At 46.1% G+C, this 13,621-nt stretch overlaps 1 protein-coding gene across 8 annotated transcripts in view; it reads right to left on the minus strand.

Moving 5' to 3' along the window:
- The window catches only part of rnf157 (ring finger protein 157), a 48,079-nt gene that overhangs the window by 11,694 nt on the left and 22,764 nt on the right, over positions 1–13,621 (minus strand). For all 8 annotated transcript variants that reach the window (XR_014620156.1, XR_014620157.1, XM_084322819.1 and 5 more), the window contains exons 11-14: positions 12,750–12,862; positions 4,084–4,310; positions 3,562–3,670; positions 2,609–2,717 (exon numbers count right to left, since the gene is read on the minus strand). Coding sequence is in view for 6 of the 8 variants with exons in the window: in XM_084322819.1 (XP_084178945.1) it covers positions 2,609–2,717; positions 3,562–3,670; positions 4,084–4,310; positions 12,750–12,862 (558 nt within the window). In the remaining 2 variants the exon portion in view is untranslated. The remainder of the gene's footprint in view (positions 1–2,608; positions 2,718–3,561; positions 3,671–4,083; positions 4,311–12,749; positions 12,863–13,621) is intronic.

The following is a 13,621-nucleotide window of genomic DNA, read 5'->3' on the forward strand; positions in this document are numbered from 1 at the left end:
TGACGGTAGAGATGATAGTAGAGATGACAGTAGAGATGATAGTAGAGATGACAGTAGAGATGACGGTAGAGATGATAGTAGAGATGATAGTAGAGATGACAGTAGAGATGACAGTAGAGATGACGGTAGAGATGATAGTAGAGATGACAGTAGAGATGACGGTAGAGATGACAGTAGAGATGACGGTAGAGATGATAGTAGAGATGATAGTAGAGATGATAGTAGAGATGATAGTAGAGATGATAGTAGATGACGGTAGAGATGATAGTAGAGATGACAGTAGAGATGACAGTAGAGATGATAGTAGAGATGATAGTAGAGATGACGGTAGAGATGATAGTAGAGATGACGGTAGAGATGATAGTAGAGATGATAGTAGAGATGATAGTAGAGATGACAGTAGAGATGACAGTAGAGATGATAGTAGAGATGATAGTAGATGACGGTAGAGATGACAGTAGAGATGATAGTAGAGATGATAGTAGATGACGGTAGAGATGACAGTAGAGATGACAATAGAGATGATAGTAGAGATGACGGTAGAGATGACAGTAGAGATGACAGTAGAGATGATAGTAGATGACGGTAGAGATGACAGTAGAGATGATAGTAGAGATGACAGTAGAGATGACAGTAGAGATGACGGTAGAGATGATAGTAGAGATGATAGTAGAGATGATAGTAGAGATGATAGTAGAGATGATAGTAGAGATGACAGTAGAGATGACAGTAGAGATGACAGTAGAGATGACGGTAGAGATGATAGTAGAGATGATAGTAGAGATGATAGTAGAGATGATAGTAGATGACGGTAGAGATGACAGTAGAGATGATAGTAGAGATGACAGTAGAGATGATAGTAGAGATGATAGTAGAGATGATAGTAGAGATGACAGTAGAGATGACAGTAGAGATTATAGTAGAGATGACAGTAGAGATGACAGTAGAGATGACAGTAGAGATGATAGTAGAGATGATAGTAGAGATGATAGTAGAGATGACAGTAGAGATGATAGTAGAGATGACAGTAGAGATGATAGTAGAGATGACAGTAGAGATGACAGTAGAGATGATAGTAGAGATGATAGTAGAGATGATAGTAAAGATGATAGTAGAGATGATAGTAGAGATGACAGTAGAGATGACAGTAGAGATGATAGTAGAGATGATAGTAGAGATGACAGTAGAGATGACGGTAGAGATGATAGTAGAGATGATAGTAGAGATGATAGTAGAGCTTGGCATCTTTGTATGTCAATTGGGATCCTGCAGATTGTCTGACACTTTCTTGTGTTAGTCGTTTTTTTGTGTTTGTTTGTTTGTGTGTGTGTATGTGTGTAGGTGTGTAGGTGTGTGTGTGTGTGTGTGTGTGTGTGTGTGTGTGTGTGTGTGTGTGTGTGTGTGTGTGTGTATCTTTTGAACCAAGCTGCTGAAATATCACCAGCTGGAGCAGAGCATTTCACAGCTAGGCTACAGGCGACAGCTCCTGGGTCAGAGAGCAGGTCTCACCGGTAGAAGGACCAGGCTGTTAACAGGGTGTTGTTCAGTATCTGATGTAATGCTGCATAGTGTGGAAGAGACATTGCTTTTTAGGGCTTTCATCAACTAAATAAATTCAGGATTTTGTCGAATAATTGTTTAGTTGAGTTAATCAACAAGTCTGTAAAACGTGTTTCCCACATGCAATCACGCAGAACAACATCTTAAATCTAGTGCTTACTAGAGACATGCTCACCATTTCTTCAGGAAATAATTCAATTCACATCAAAAACAACAGCGATTAATGGAGTAAGAGGGATAGCCGTACCCTTTTGAAGCAGACTGTGTGTCATTTTGCCATCTGCCAAATTGTGCCATATGTCTCAACCTGATCGTCAATAGAGTACATACTGTATGTAACTGAAAGGTCTCTGAATATCTGAATGCATTTACAATGTTAATGTCCCTTGCCTGCTTGATCATTATGTGGACACAAATACAGTAAATCATTCAAATGTGTATGTGTGTGCGCATGCATGCATGCCGGTCTGTGTGTGTGCCTGTGTGTGTGTGCGTGTGCACGTCTGTGTGTGTGTGTGTGTGTGTGTGTGCATGCCTGTGTGTGTGTGTGTGTGTGTGTGTGTGTGTGTGTGTGTGTGTGTGTGTGTGTGTGTGTGTGTGTGTGTGTGTGTGTGTGTGTGTGTGTGTGTGTGTGTGTGTGTGCGTGCGTGCGTGTGTGTGTGTGTGTGCATGCCTCTGTGTGTGTGTGCATGTGCGTGCCTCTGTGTGTGTGTGTGTGTGTGTGTGTGTGTGTGTGTGTGTGTGTGTGTGTGTGTGTGTGTGTGTGTGCATGCCTGTGTGTGTGTGTGTGTGTGTGTGTGTGTGTGTGTGTGTGTGTGTGTGTGTGTGTGTGTGTGTGTGTGTGTGTGTGCGTGCGTGCGTGTGTGTGTGTGTGTGCATGCCTCTGTGTGTGTGTGCATGTGCGTGCCTCGTGTGTGTGTGTGTGTGTGTGTGTGTGTGTGTGTGTGTGTGTGTGTGTGTGTGTGTGTGTGTGTGTGTGTGTGTGTGTGTGTGTGTGTGTGTGTGTGTGTGTGTGTGTGTGTGTGTGTGTGTGTGTGTGTGTGTATACCTTCGGGGGAGGTGATGGTGGAGGAGAGGGGAGTTCCGGTGCAGGATGATTGGTCGATGGCTCCAGACGAGGACAGAGTCAGGTTCTCACTCTCTGGAGTCACACCATTCTGTAAGACAAGAACTAGAGTTAGACATGCACTCAAAATAGCACACAAACACACACATGTACACACACATATACAGGCGCACACAGGCACACACATGCATGCACACACGCAAACTATCTATCACACATGCATACCATACAGAGATATTTTAGACTAAGATGAACACACCCAAGAATACACACACACACACACACTCATGCACGCACACACACATACTCGTGTTACTATACTTGGGTGAGGACCTCCCATTAACAACGTTCACTCCCTTGCCCCTCCCCCAGACATTCACCAGAACCATAACCCCTACCCACTGACCTTAAACCTAACATATACAACACATGTATTCACTCAGTGTACAAGACATTTAGGACATAGGGTTAATACAGAGTTGTACCGCGTTTTTATCTGTCTGAGTCGTCTCGGGGCATAAAGGTCTCTTCACCTATATCTATTATATACACACTCTACCCTGACTCCAGAGGATTTTAAACCTGCACTAGAGAACCTTTTCATGGAAAAAGCTTCTTGAGTAGCTCCTGGCCCACGTTAGGCCGAAGAAGATAAAACTGCACACGCGCGCGCGCGCGCGCACACACACACACACACACACACACACACACACACACACACACACACACACACACACACACACACACACACACACACACACACACACACACACACACACACACACACACACACACACACACACACACACACACACACACACACACACACACACACACACACACACACACACACACACACACACACACACACACACACACACACACACACACACACACACACACACACACACACACACACACACACACACACACACCTCCTGCTGGTCCACAGCTAGTTTACGCCGACAGGCCTGGACTTCTGATTCACTGCAGGACTTCTCATCTTCCTCCTCAGGGAGCACAGATGAATTCTGGGAAAGTGACCTGGAAGAGAGAACATAACACGTGTTTATGAGACATGCAGTGTCATAGTGAGTGAGTGAGTGAGTGAGTGAGTGAGTGAGTGAGTGAGTGAGTGAGTGAGTGAGTGAGTGAGTGAGTGAGTGAGTGAGTGAGTGAGTGAGTGAGTGAGTGAAGGAAGAATATAAGGGAACATACTGTAGAACATGTCATTCTGAGCCTACATTAATCAGAGGCAGGGTTTTATAAACATTGGTTCGGGACCCTAAACAGGTTAGTCTCTGGTGGCCCCCTCTTGATAAAAGCACCAGTACAGGTGAGACTTTACTCAGTTTGAATCCCGTGCTGGAGAAGTTGGAGGACCCCCCTGATCTAAGCCAAGGTACTTGTGTTCTATGAAAATGTTCAATTTATTTTTTTGCACATGGCCAACTCACTTAGAACCACTCTTCTTGAGTTTGAGTCCCTGGCTGGAGTTGGAGTGGTCTAGCGGGGAGAGGGAGCGCGCCGGGGCCGGGTGGGTATCACCGCTGTAGGGGGGCAGGGCCCCGGACACGTGACTGGGACCCGAGTGGAGGGGGGCAGACGGCGACGTGTTCAGAGGGCCATTCAACGCCTCCAGGAGGGAGACCACCTCGTAGCCTGGAGGGATGTGCTCCGACGCCTGACAATGAGAAGAAGACAGAAGTAGACATCCGTGTTTGTTTTGTGTCGTTTGTTTATTCGGTGGGAACAATTAATGCGAACGATGACATTAATAATGTTAATAGCCCCTTTTCACAGATGTGTCATAGCAGGGTAAACACAGCTTGATTCTGGTGTGCCAGGGAGCCAGCATTGACAATACTATTCAGTGTTGTCAATGCTGGTTCGCAGGCACACCTAAATCAAGCAGACCCATTATTAATGTTATTAGCAGCAGGTGTGTTTACCCTGCTATGACACACTGGAAAAGGGTTACCTGTCCCTGGACAGGTAAAACAGCTAAACAGAAAACTGATTACACATTTTTATAAATGTGCAATAATATGCACAGTAAAAAAACACAAGGACACAAAGCGTCATAGATGCAAAGCATTCTCAACATTAAAAGGCATAGTTCCTGTGAGTCACCACTAGGGGCAGAGTAGCTAACTGAATGAATGTTTTTATTTTATTTATTTGTTTATTTGTCAGGGACAATGCAAAAGAAAACATTGTAACAAGTTACAATAACAAGATGTATTGCATGTAGGATTTCTAGCCAAGGCTAGTTTGCCACCCCTGTCCCTGGTTAGGCTTTTCTACTTAAAAGTGGTCATTACATCATTACCAAAAGTACATTAGTTAAAATGAGCACATAGTAAATTGCGACATTCTTTGCATGATCATACAATAATCCCATTGCAGTCATTTTACATGTGCTGTGTATGTGTGGATGTGTGGGTCTTCCCTAATTCATGGCAATATATGTGTATGTGCATATGTTTTTTATTTTTTTTATCCTCTCTTTCTCAGATTTTTTCTCTGTTTTTCTCCCCGTCCCAATTTAGTCGTTGTGCCAATTCCCCCCCTACCCTGCCTGGTTGTTGTGCGCATGTTCTCCTACTGGTCGGTACAAGGGAACCCTGAAGTCATCCGCACGCTTCCTCCGACACGTGCAGCGACAGCCAGTGACTCTTTTTTCACCTGGCAGCGAGGACTCTCATTGGTGAAGCGTAACGCGTGGGAGGTCACGCTGCCTTCATCCTGCCTCCGCTGAGCAAGCGCCCAGACCTGACCTGTAGGCGTCGCTGTCCACAACGCCAGATTCCCACCCATGACTTCCCTCCCCCTAACTCAGCCAAACGAGTTAGTATGACGATCAGCCCAAGCCAAGGCAATGCTGACTCCGGGAGTCGAGACCGCAGCCTCTGGCATTGGTGACGAGCGCAATCTCCGCTACGCCACCTGACCGCCTGTATGTGCATATGTTTATAGGTCTGCGTCCGTGTATGTAGTAAGTATGTATTTCGTGAACGAGTAAGGGCTCATTCTCATCTAATCAATGTGTAACAATGCAGCACCTCGCCGCAGGTTGGTGCGTAGGTGTGGAGGGATCATTTGTATGACATCATGCTGTGAGTGGAATGTTTGGGGTTTTGCTCTCATCTGGGAGCAAAAACCCTAGCGTTACACGATGGTAATTTCCTGTCTATCTGCCCTGATTGCTCTATTGCAGGGGTGCCCAACCTTTTTTGAACCAAGATCTACTTTTTAATTTGCCACCTAGCCGAGAGCTACCAGCCCAAATTTGACCTACTCTCGGCTAGTATTAGTAGTAGGCCTAATAGTAGATTAATAATACCCATTCAATATGCACATGACAAAAAATATTATATGGCATATAATATTTTCTGTCATGTGCATATTGAATGTATATATTATAATATGATATTTTATATATCATTGTAACGGTGTAGTGTAGGAATTACAAGAATGACAAGAATGTTATTAATGAAATGAATGAATATTATCAAACAGAATATACATTTACATTTAATCATTTAGCTGATGCTTTTATCCAAAGCGACTTACATGTTCTGTACGACAAGCCATCAGGAAGGGCACAACTCTATCAGCTGAGCAACAATGTTCATCAAAGTGTTGAGTGCTACAGTGTAGGTTAGTTTATTAGGACAAGTGCATGACAGTAAGGTTAGTTAGGGTTAGATAATTTTTTTTTATTCAGATAATGGTTGAAGAAGTGCGTCTTTTTTTATTATTTTTTTTTACACATTTTATTTTACACATTTATAAAACGATCAAGGCATATTTAGCAATTTTTTATGCGTTCACATGCGCTTTTCAAGAATAAAAAAACAAGACTTAATGGGAAGGGTATGCTTGTACATATTTTTTTGTATCTACTTTTTCTCCCATTTTCTATTTTTCTCCCATCCCAATTTCGTATCGTCCAATTCTACCCTCCCCTGTCTCGAACACTGTTAGGCCATGCCTCCCACAAGCCGGCTGCAATGTGGACTAAGCCTTACATCACGTGTCCCCTCCGGTACTCGAGGAAGCAGCAGTCGCATCTTTTCACCTGCACAGCGCGATCTCTCAGCGTCGGGGATCTGCGTTTGGAGGGCACGCCGCCCCCGTCGCTTCCTGATTCTGCTGCGCAGGCGCACCGCCACCAACCGACCTGTAGGAGTCGCTGTCCACAATGTCCGATCCCCACCCATCAGCTTCCCACCCCCTAATACTGCCAATTGTATTAGTGTGAACGACCAGCCAAGCTGATAGCAATGCGGAGAGCTGGGCTCGAACGCAGCGTCTCCTGCATTGGTGGTGAGCGCCTTGCCCACTGCACCACCTAGCCGCCCATGTGCTTGTACATTTGAACATAGGCTGCGTTGTGCTGAGAAAGAGGCGCAGATCGCTTCTACTCTGAGGCGAGATCTGTATTTATTTTGTATTAATGTCAGAGCCGAGAATCCCGCTTCACAGAGGTATGTTGCCGCAAACGGGACAATCTTTTTCAGCGCAACATTACACAGCACTGGGTAGTCGTTCCGGACTGATATCCAGAACTTTGCGAGGGCCTGTCCAGTGAACTTGACTTTCAGTAGCTCGTCACACGAAAGATCGATCAACGCCTCCTGCTCAGACAGAGGGAGGCATGTTGCGAGCGTCATGCGCAATTAACGGATCTTGGATCCAGTTGTTCAAATTGTCCGTGCTCTTTCTTTCGGGGAAATAATTCCGAAATTGATCAATGAGCCCTTCTATGTGGCTACAGATGATGGGCTTCAAATCATTAAATACGGGCTCTGCTTACGTTTTTCCACAACTTGGCTCTTAACATCGTCCGACATGCAGTCAATTCTTCTTGAAATAGTGTCAGCTGACAGTGGTATTGTATGGAGCTGCTCTGCAACACTTTGTCCACAAAGGACAGAAACCACATATTTGGTACAGGGCAACCAAAAGCTCTCTGCAAGTGTCTGGGGTTTCCCAGTCTTTGCGATCCAATTGGCAACAATAAACAAAGCATGTAGTCCTTTTTCGTTGACGCGCGGTTGTTGCCGTTTTCAGCACAGTTTTCTCTGCTCTAAAACCGTAGTTGCGAGTGTCCAGGTTAAATTAATCAAATCAGCTTTATATGCTTGGCCTGGAAAGTCCCCCCCCCCCCGGAAGTGCTTTAGTTACGAGACAGTGTCAATCACAAATATCTGAGTACACATTGACTCACAAAAGACCAGACGGTCGATATACCTGCGCAGGGCTGTCACGCACGCTCGCGCATGCACGTCGCAGCACTTTGCGCTCCTCTGACTCACAAAAGACCAGACGTGGCCTGCGCTGATGTATGAGATGTGTATTGCAGTGTTGGAGGAGAAGGTGTTGCTTCGGAATGAGGGCTGGCGCTGAGTCATTTGAGATGGCGTCGGAGAGAGGAGGAAGGCACGGAGGAGGGTTGGACCCGGTCCCTCGGAGAGAGAGAGAAAGAGAGAAAGCGGAGTCGAAGCGTGGCGGGGGAGGGTCTGAGAATTGGGAGGAAGTGTGTCGGCGGATGGACGAGAGGGTGATGGCGCGGAGTTTGGAAGTTGATGTCAGAAAGTTATGCGGAGATGTGGAGGCGGTACCGGCGTTTAGGGTGGGATCTCGCTGTCGTGCTGTGTTTTCGGGGGACGGCAAGAGTTACTCAGGGGTTGTTTCCTGGATCGAAGGGAAAAAGTGCCGGGTCGAGTTTGATGGCTATAACGGTGACGAGGAGATGGATGTGGCAGCCTTGTTGATCTGTGATGAACTGCTTTCGACGTCGGGAGCTGGGGAGGGTAGTGAGAGCGAGGGAGGAGTCGATAGGGACGGGGACGGTCGTGACAGGGGAAGGGAGTCAGATGGTGACAGTATGGAGGGGGGTGAGAGCGGGGGAGAAGGGTGGATTAAGGTGGAGAAGAGGAGCAGAGACAGTGGGAAGGGGATAAAGAGGAAGAAGGGTAGGGGAGATAGCTCGAGTGGGTCAGAAGGTGAGGGTAGCGGAAATGTTAGTGCAGAAGTGAGGAAAATTGTGGTGGTAGTTCGGTTTGGGGATGCGGAGCAGAAAATGATGAGAGGGATGAATCCGATGGTGCTGTCTGATAATCTGAAAAAGCAGTTGGGGAGTATAGGATATGCGAGGGTCCTTCCTGATGGGAACCTGTTGGTTTCATGTAAGAGTGAGGGGCAGGCTGAGAAGGCTAAAGAGTTGAAGGTGGTAGTGAATTGTTCAGTGGTGCAGGTGGGTAGGGTGGGGGAGCGGAGAGGGGCAGGCAGTAAGGGGGTGATAGCCGGGGTGCCGAAGGGCTTGAGTGAGGAAGAATTAAAGGAGAACCTTAAGGGAGGTATGCTAGTTAGAGTAAGGAGGTTGCAAATAACTAGAGATGGGAAGAAGGAGCCTAGTGAGGCAGTATTACTGGAGTTTGAGGGGGAGGGGCTGCCTGGAAGAGTGAATTTGGGGTATGTGAGCTACTCTGTGAAAGCTTATGTGCCGAGGGCGATGCGGTGCTTTAACTGCCAGCGGTTTGGCCATATGGCCCGGGGATGTAGGGAAAGTAGGAGGTGTGCGAGGTGTGGGGGGGACCATGAGTATGGGGATTGCAGGGAGGTGAAGCCTAGGTGTTGTAGCTGTGGTGGGGAGCATAATGTGGCTTCTGGGGAGTGTGAGGTCATGAGGAGGGAGACGAATGTCCAGAAGGTGAGAGTGGAAGGTCGGCTCTCATATGCTCAGGCAGTGAGGGCGGAGGGGAGACAAGGTGGAGAGGCCAGGGGGCGGGAGGCGAGGGAGGTAGTGGTCGGTGAGGTGGATAGGCAGATGGCTGGAAGGATATTAGTGGAGAAGAAGGCGCTTGTGTTTTTTGTAGCTGAGGTGATTAATAGTGCTTTCGGGGTTACATCTAGGACTGCAAAGGTTCAGGTGGTAGTGAAGGCAGCAGTGAGTCATTTGGGAGTAGAGGGGCTGGGGTGGGAGGAGGTGCATAGGGTGGGATATGTAGTATAATGTAGATGTAGGTTTATAGGGATGGTGGACAGTGTGGTTGTAGGAAGGTGTTTATAGGTTAGGTAGTTGGTTAGACTAGTGGTTAGAGAGGGGAGAATGGAAGACTGGCCCGATCTCCGGGTCGGTAGGTGGCGGTAAATGCCCCAAATTTGGTGGCCGTCCGCCGTAAAACACCATTTAGAAGAAGAAGAGAAGAAGATGTGTATTGCAATACTGTGCCTCCGTTGATGCAGAGGCGAGACATGGCAAATACACACAGCGGCCAGGTGGAAAACTCTATCTGAGTTGGGCTCGCGGATTTTCGCTTGATCTTTTTTTTATTTTTTTTTGCCAATGCACTGTTACCTACCTAAATAATCTCACGGTCTACTTGAAACCAGCGCGCGATCTACCGGTCGATCGAGGTCGACTGGTTGGGCACCACTGCTCTATTGGTACTTGGTGTGTATAGTTTAGTTGGCTTTATATGTCCTTCCTGGTTACTAGTCAGATTGTCAGTCATTCACTGAACATTACCGTGAGTAGTCCTGTGTATTCTTGTGAAAGCGTTATCGCTCCTTGCCACGGAGGATAACCTTGTTTCGCTATTTTGTTTGAGTCGCCATATCGTTATGATTGCCGTTTATTGCATTCATTATTTAAAGTGTTTCCTACTGCGAGTATATGCAGCACCGTCGTGTGACGTGTTTATTATTTAGTGCTTTTTTGGAGACTTGCTTTTCCCCCTTTCTTTTCCCCTTTATTGTATAGTTTACCGTGTTCACTATTATATGCATTTAGCATGTTTTGGAGACTTGCTCTCTCCCTTTGATTTTTGATATACAAGTACTCGAATTAAAGGTCCCGTGCATTATAAATGGCTTTTTCCAGTGTTTAGCATTGTTTTATAGCAATATGGGGTTAGTATCAATGGGTCTGTGTCTCTAATTACCATATTGGCGGATTGCTCTAATTCAGTTGAGACAATCTCCTCCTCCAGTGAATTAGGTCATTCTGATTTGACTCGCAATGTGACGTAGCATGGAGCTGATGGAGCTGATTGTGATCTGATTGGCTCTATGGTTGTAGCGCATAGTGTAACCCGACACTTCCTCAAACGGGTTTTGACTGCGAAGCAGAGAACGAGCGAGCGAGAGAGAGGGAGAGAGATAGAGAGAGGGAGGGAGAGAGAGGGGTTGTAGCGCATAGTGTAACCCGACACTTCCTCAAACGGGTTTTGACTGCGAGGCAGAGAACGAGCGAGCGAGAGAGGGAGATAGAGGGACCGTCTTCTCTCCGTGCCTCCGTGTGTCCCTCTCTCTCTCTCTATCTCTCTCTCTCCCTCTCTCCCTCTCTATCTCTCTCTCTCCCTCGCGGTCGGGAGCACTAGCATATCACTGTAATATCTTTGCGCATGCTCCCACGTGCACACCCGTATTCCGATCCGTACAATAATAATCACAGAGGTATATATTGTCATTTGAAACAAGTTACCAATGCATTGTCCCGTGGGATTATGCCCCCCTGCGGCGAAATTAATTAGTATCCCCCTCAATCTCTCTCTGTGCCAGTCACTCAAAGTGCTTATGGGCGGAGGCAGGCCAACACAGCCTGAAATCCAAAGGGAGAAAAATGATGCTTTTGAGTACTTAATTAGAAATATAAAACGGGGCGGCTACGTGGCGTAGTGGGCAAGGCACTCGCCACGAAATGCTGGAGACGCTGGGCTCGTCAGTTCGAGCCCAGCGCTCCACATTTGCTTTCAGTTTAGCTGGTCGTCCACAGTAATACACATTGGCCGTATTACGGGGAGGGAAACTGAAGGGTGGGGATCGGGCGTTGTGGACAGCGACTCCTACAGGTCGGTTGGTGCGCCTGCGCAGTAGAATCAGGAAGTGTCGGGGGCAGCGTGAGCCTCCCACGCATTACTCCTCGCCACTGAGAGATCGAGCTGCGCAGGTGAAAAGATGCGACTGCTATTACCTCAAGTACCGGAGGGGACTTGTGCTATGTATGACTTAGTCCACATTGCAGCCGGCTTGTGGGAGGCAAGAAACAGCGTCCGTGACAGGGGAGGGTTGAATTGGATGATACGAAATTGGGATGGGAGAAAATATAGAAAAATGGGAGAAAAAGTGGACAAAAAAATATTGAAATATAAAACAATGAATTTTTTTGAAAAAACCTTACAGATGTGTTCAATAGACTCACAGGAATTGTGTAAAGTTGCCCAAATAGTGCAAGGAATAGCAGTGCACGTCCCCTTTAAAGGAGCAGTGCTCAAATTCGAGAACCAACAATTGTCTCTCGTCTTGTCTGTTCTACACTGCACCTGGGTCCAACACACCTATCCAAACCCCCCCAATCCCTTGTCTTCTGCTGTGATCGATTGGCCGCCGCAGCGTGGGGAGGGATTATGTTTTGGCCAATGTTGACTCGAGTTCAACTTTATCACGAAACGCTGCTCCGTTTTTCCCCCCGGCAACCCCATGCGGTAACTACTGGAGCCCAACGCAACTTTCCCCATAAAAAAAAAAACACCAATCAGATGCCTTCACAACCGCAAGGTGTTGTAAAACTGATACAGCTACATTAATAAATATACTTAAATAAATATTTATAGTGATACATAAAGTCTATAGCCGTCGACTAAAAACACATTCTCTTACTGTCTTTTTACTATTATGTACCCTAATATTATGCTACTATTCTTATACTACTACCTGTCTACTACTAATAGGTCTATACTACTATGCACTCTGAGTGTAACACTCAAGCTCAATATTATTTGACGAACAATGCCACTGACCCTTAGCTGCCAGAGATGTACCCCTCCTGGTGACATGATGTTCACAATCTGTAAGTCGCTTTGGATAAAAGCGTCCACTAAATGACAAAATTGTAAATTGATGTCCCTGCACATTGAATGTAAGTTGTCCTTTTGTTATTCGACCGTGTTTCTGTCATACTGTCCAACTTATACGTTTTTTTTTTATTCTGGTATGTTAGCCCCATGTACCAGAAATCTATCTACAATTACATCAACATCATCTATGTGCTGTAGATCTATAACGTGTCTATTGAAAGGGGTGCTCTGTCCATGTCGTGATTCTGTCATACCGAGTGCTCCTCCGAGTCGGACGTCTGGGAGGTGATGACGGGGTTAAAGCCGGACGGGGAGAGAGGACTCAGCTTCTTCCTCATGGCTCGGATCTGCAGCAGAGCTCGGAATGCTAAAGAGGAAAGGGATCGGGAGAAGGAGAGTAGGGGAACGCCGGGTTAAACGAGGAAAGAGATTCCAGGGCCCTCATTCATCAACGTGTTCTACGCACAGATCTGTGCTTACCCTGTGCGTACGATCATTTCTAAGCAAAGAGTGGGATTCATCAATTTCGATTTGAACTTGACTTCGTGCTTACATCTACGCACAGTTCAGACCTGGCGTACCTAGCGCCCAGTGGTAGAATATATTATTACAACAAGGAAATGAGCTTCTGTGCATAATAACACTGGCACGTTCTGTACGAACCGTAGTTCATTATAGTTCATTGTAAAATAGCAACAGTAGTGTAATTATGGTCAAAACCCTATAAATAGCATTTGGAATAATAGATCTTTCTCTCAGAATGAATGCAGCATGGTTTATATAGCGTTATCGGAATATACGGGGTGTAGGCTACTGACTGACTGCGCTCCGCGTAGCTTGATTGATTGATTGATTGAAAAGTTTATTAACAGATTGCAGAATGGGTACAGTACAGTACAGCTCAGTACATACAATTGTTAATTGGGGATGCAGACCAACTTTCGTCTTGTTTACATCAGGGTCCCCCATTTTCAATTCATCATAAATCATAAAGCTCAACTCGTTATTATTCTGCGCAGACCGCAGAAACACGGGAACGTTTTGATTATATTTAAAAGGCTTTACGTTAAACGAAACAAGTGGAACTTCGAAGCTGTAAGCAGAATACAAGTCATATGAATATAGT

Source organism: Notolepis coatsorum (assembly GCF_963971535.1).
Source record: "Notolepis coatsorum genome assembly, chromosome: 10".
Taxonomy (NCBI): Eukaryota; Metazoa; Chordata; class Actinopteri; order Aulopiformes; family Paralepididae; genus Notolepis; species Notolepis coatsorum.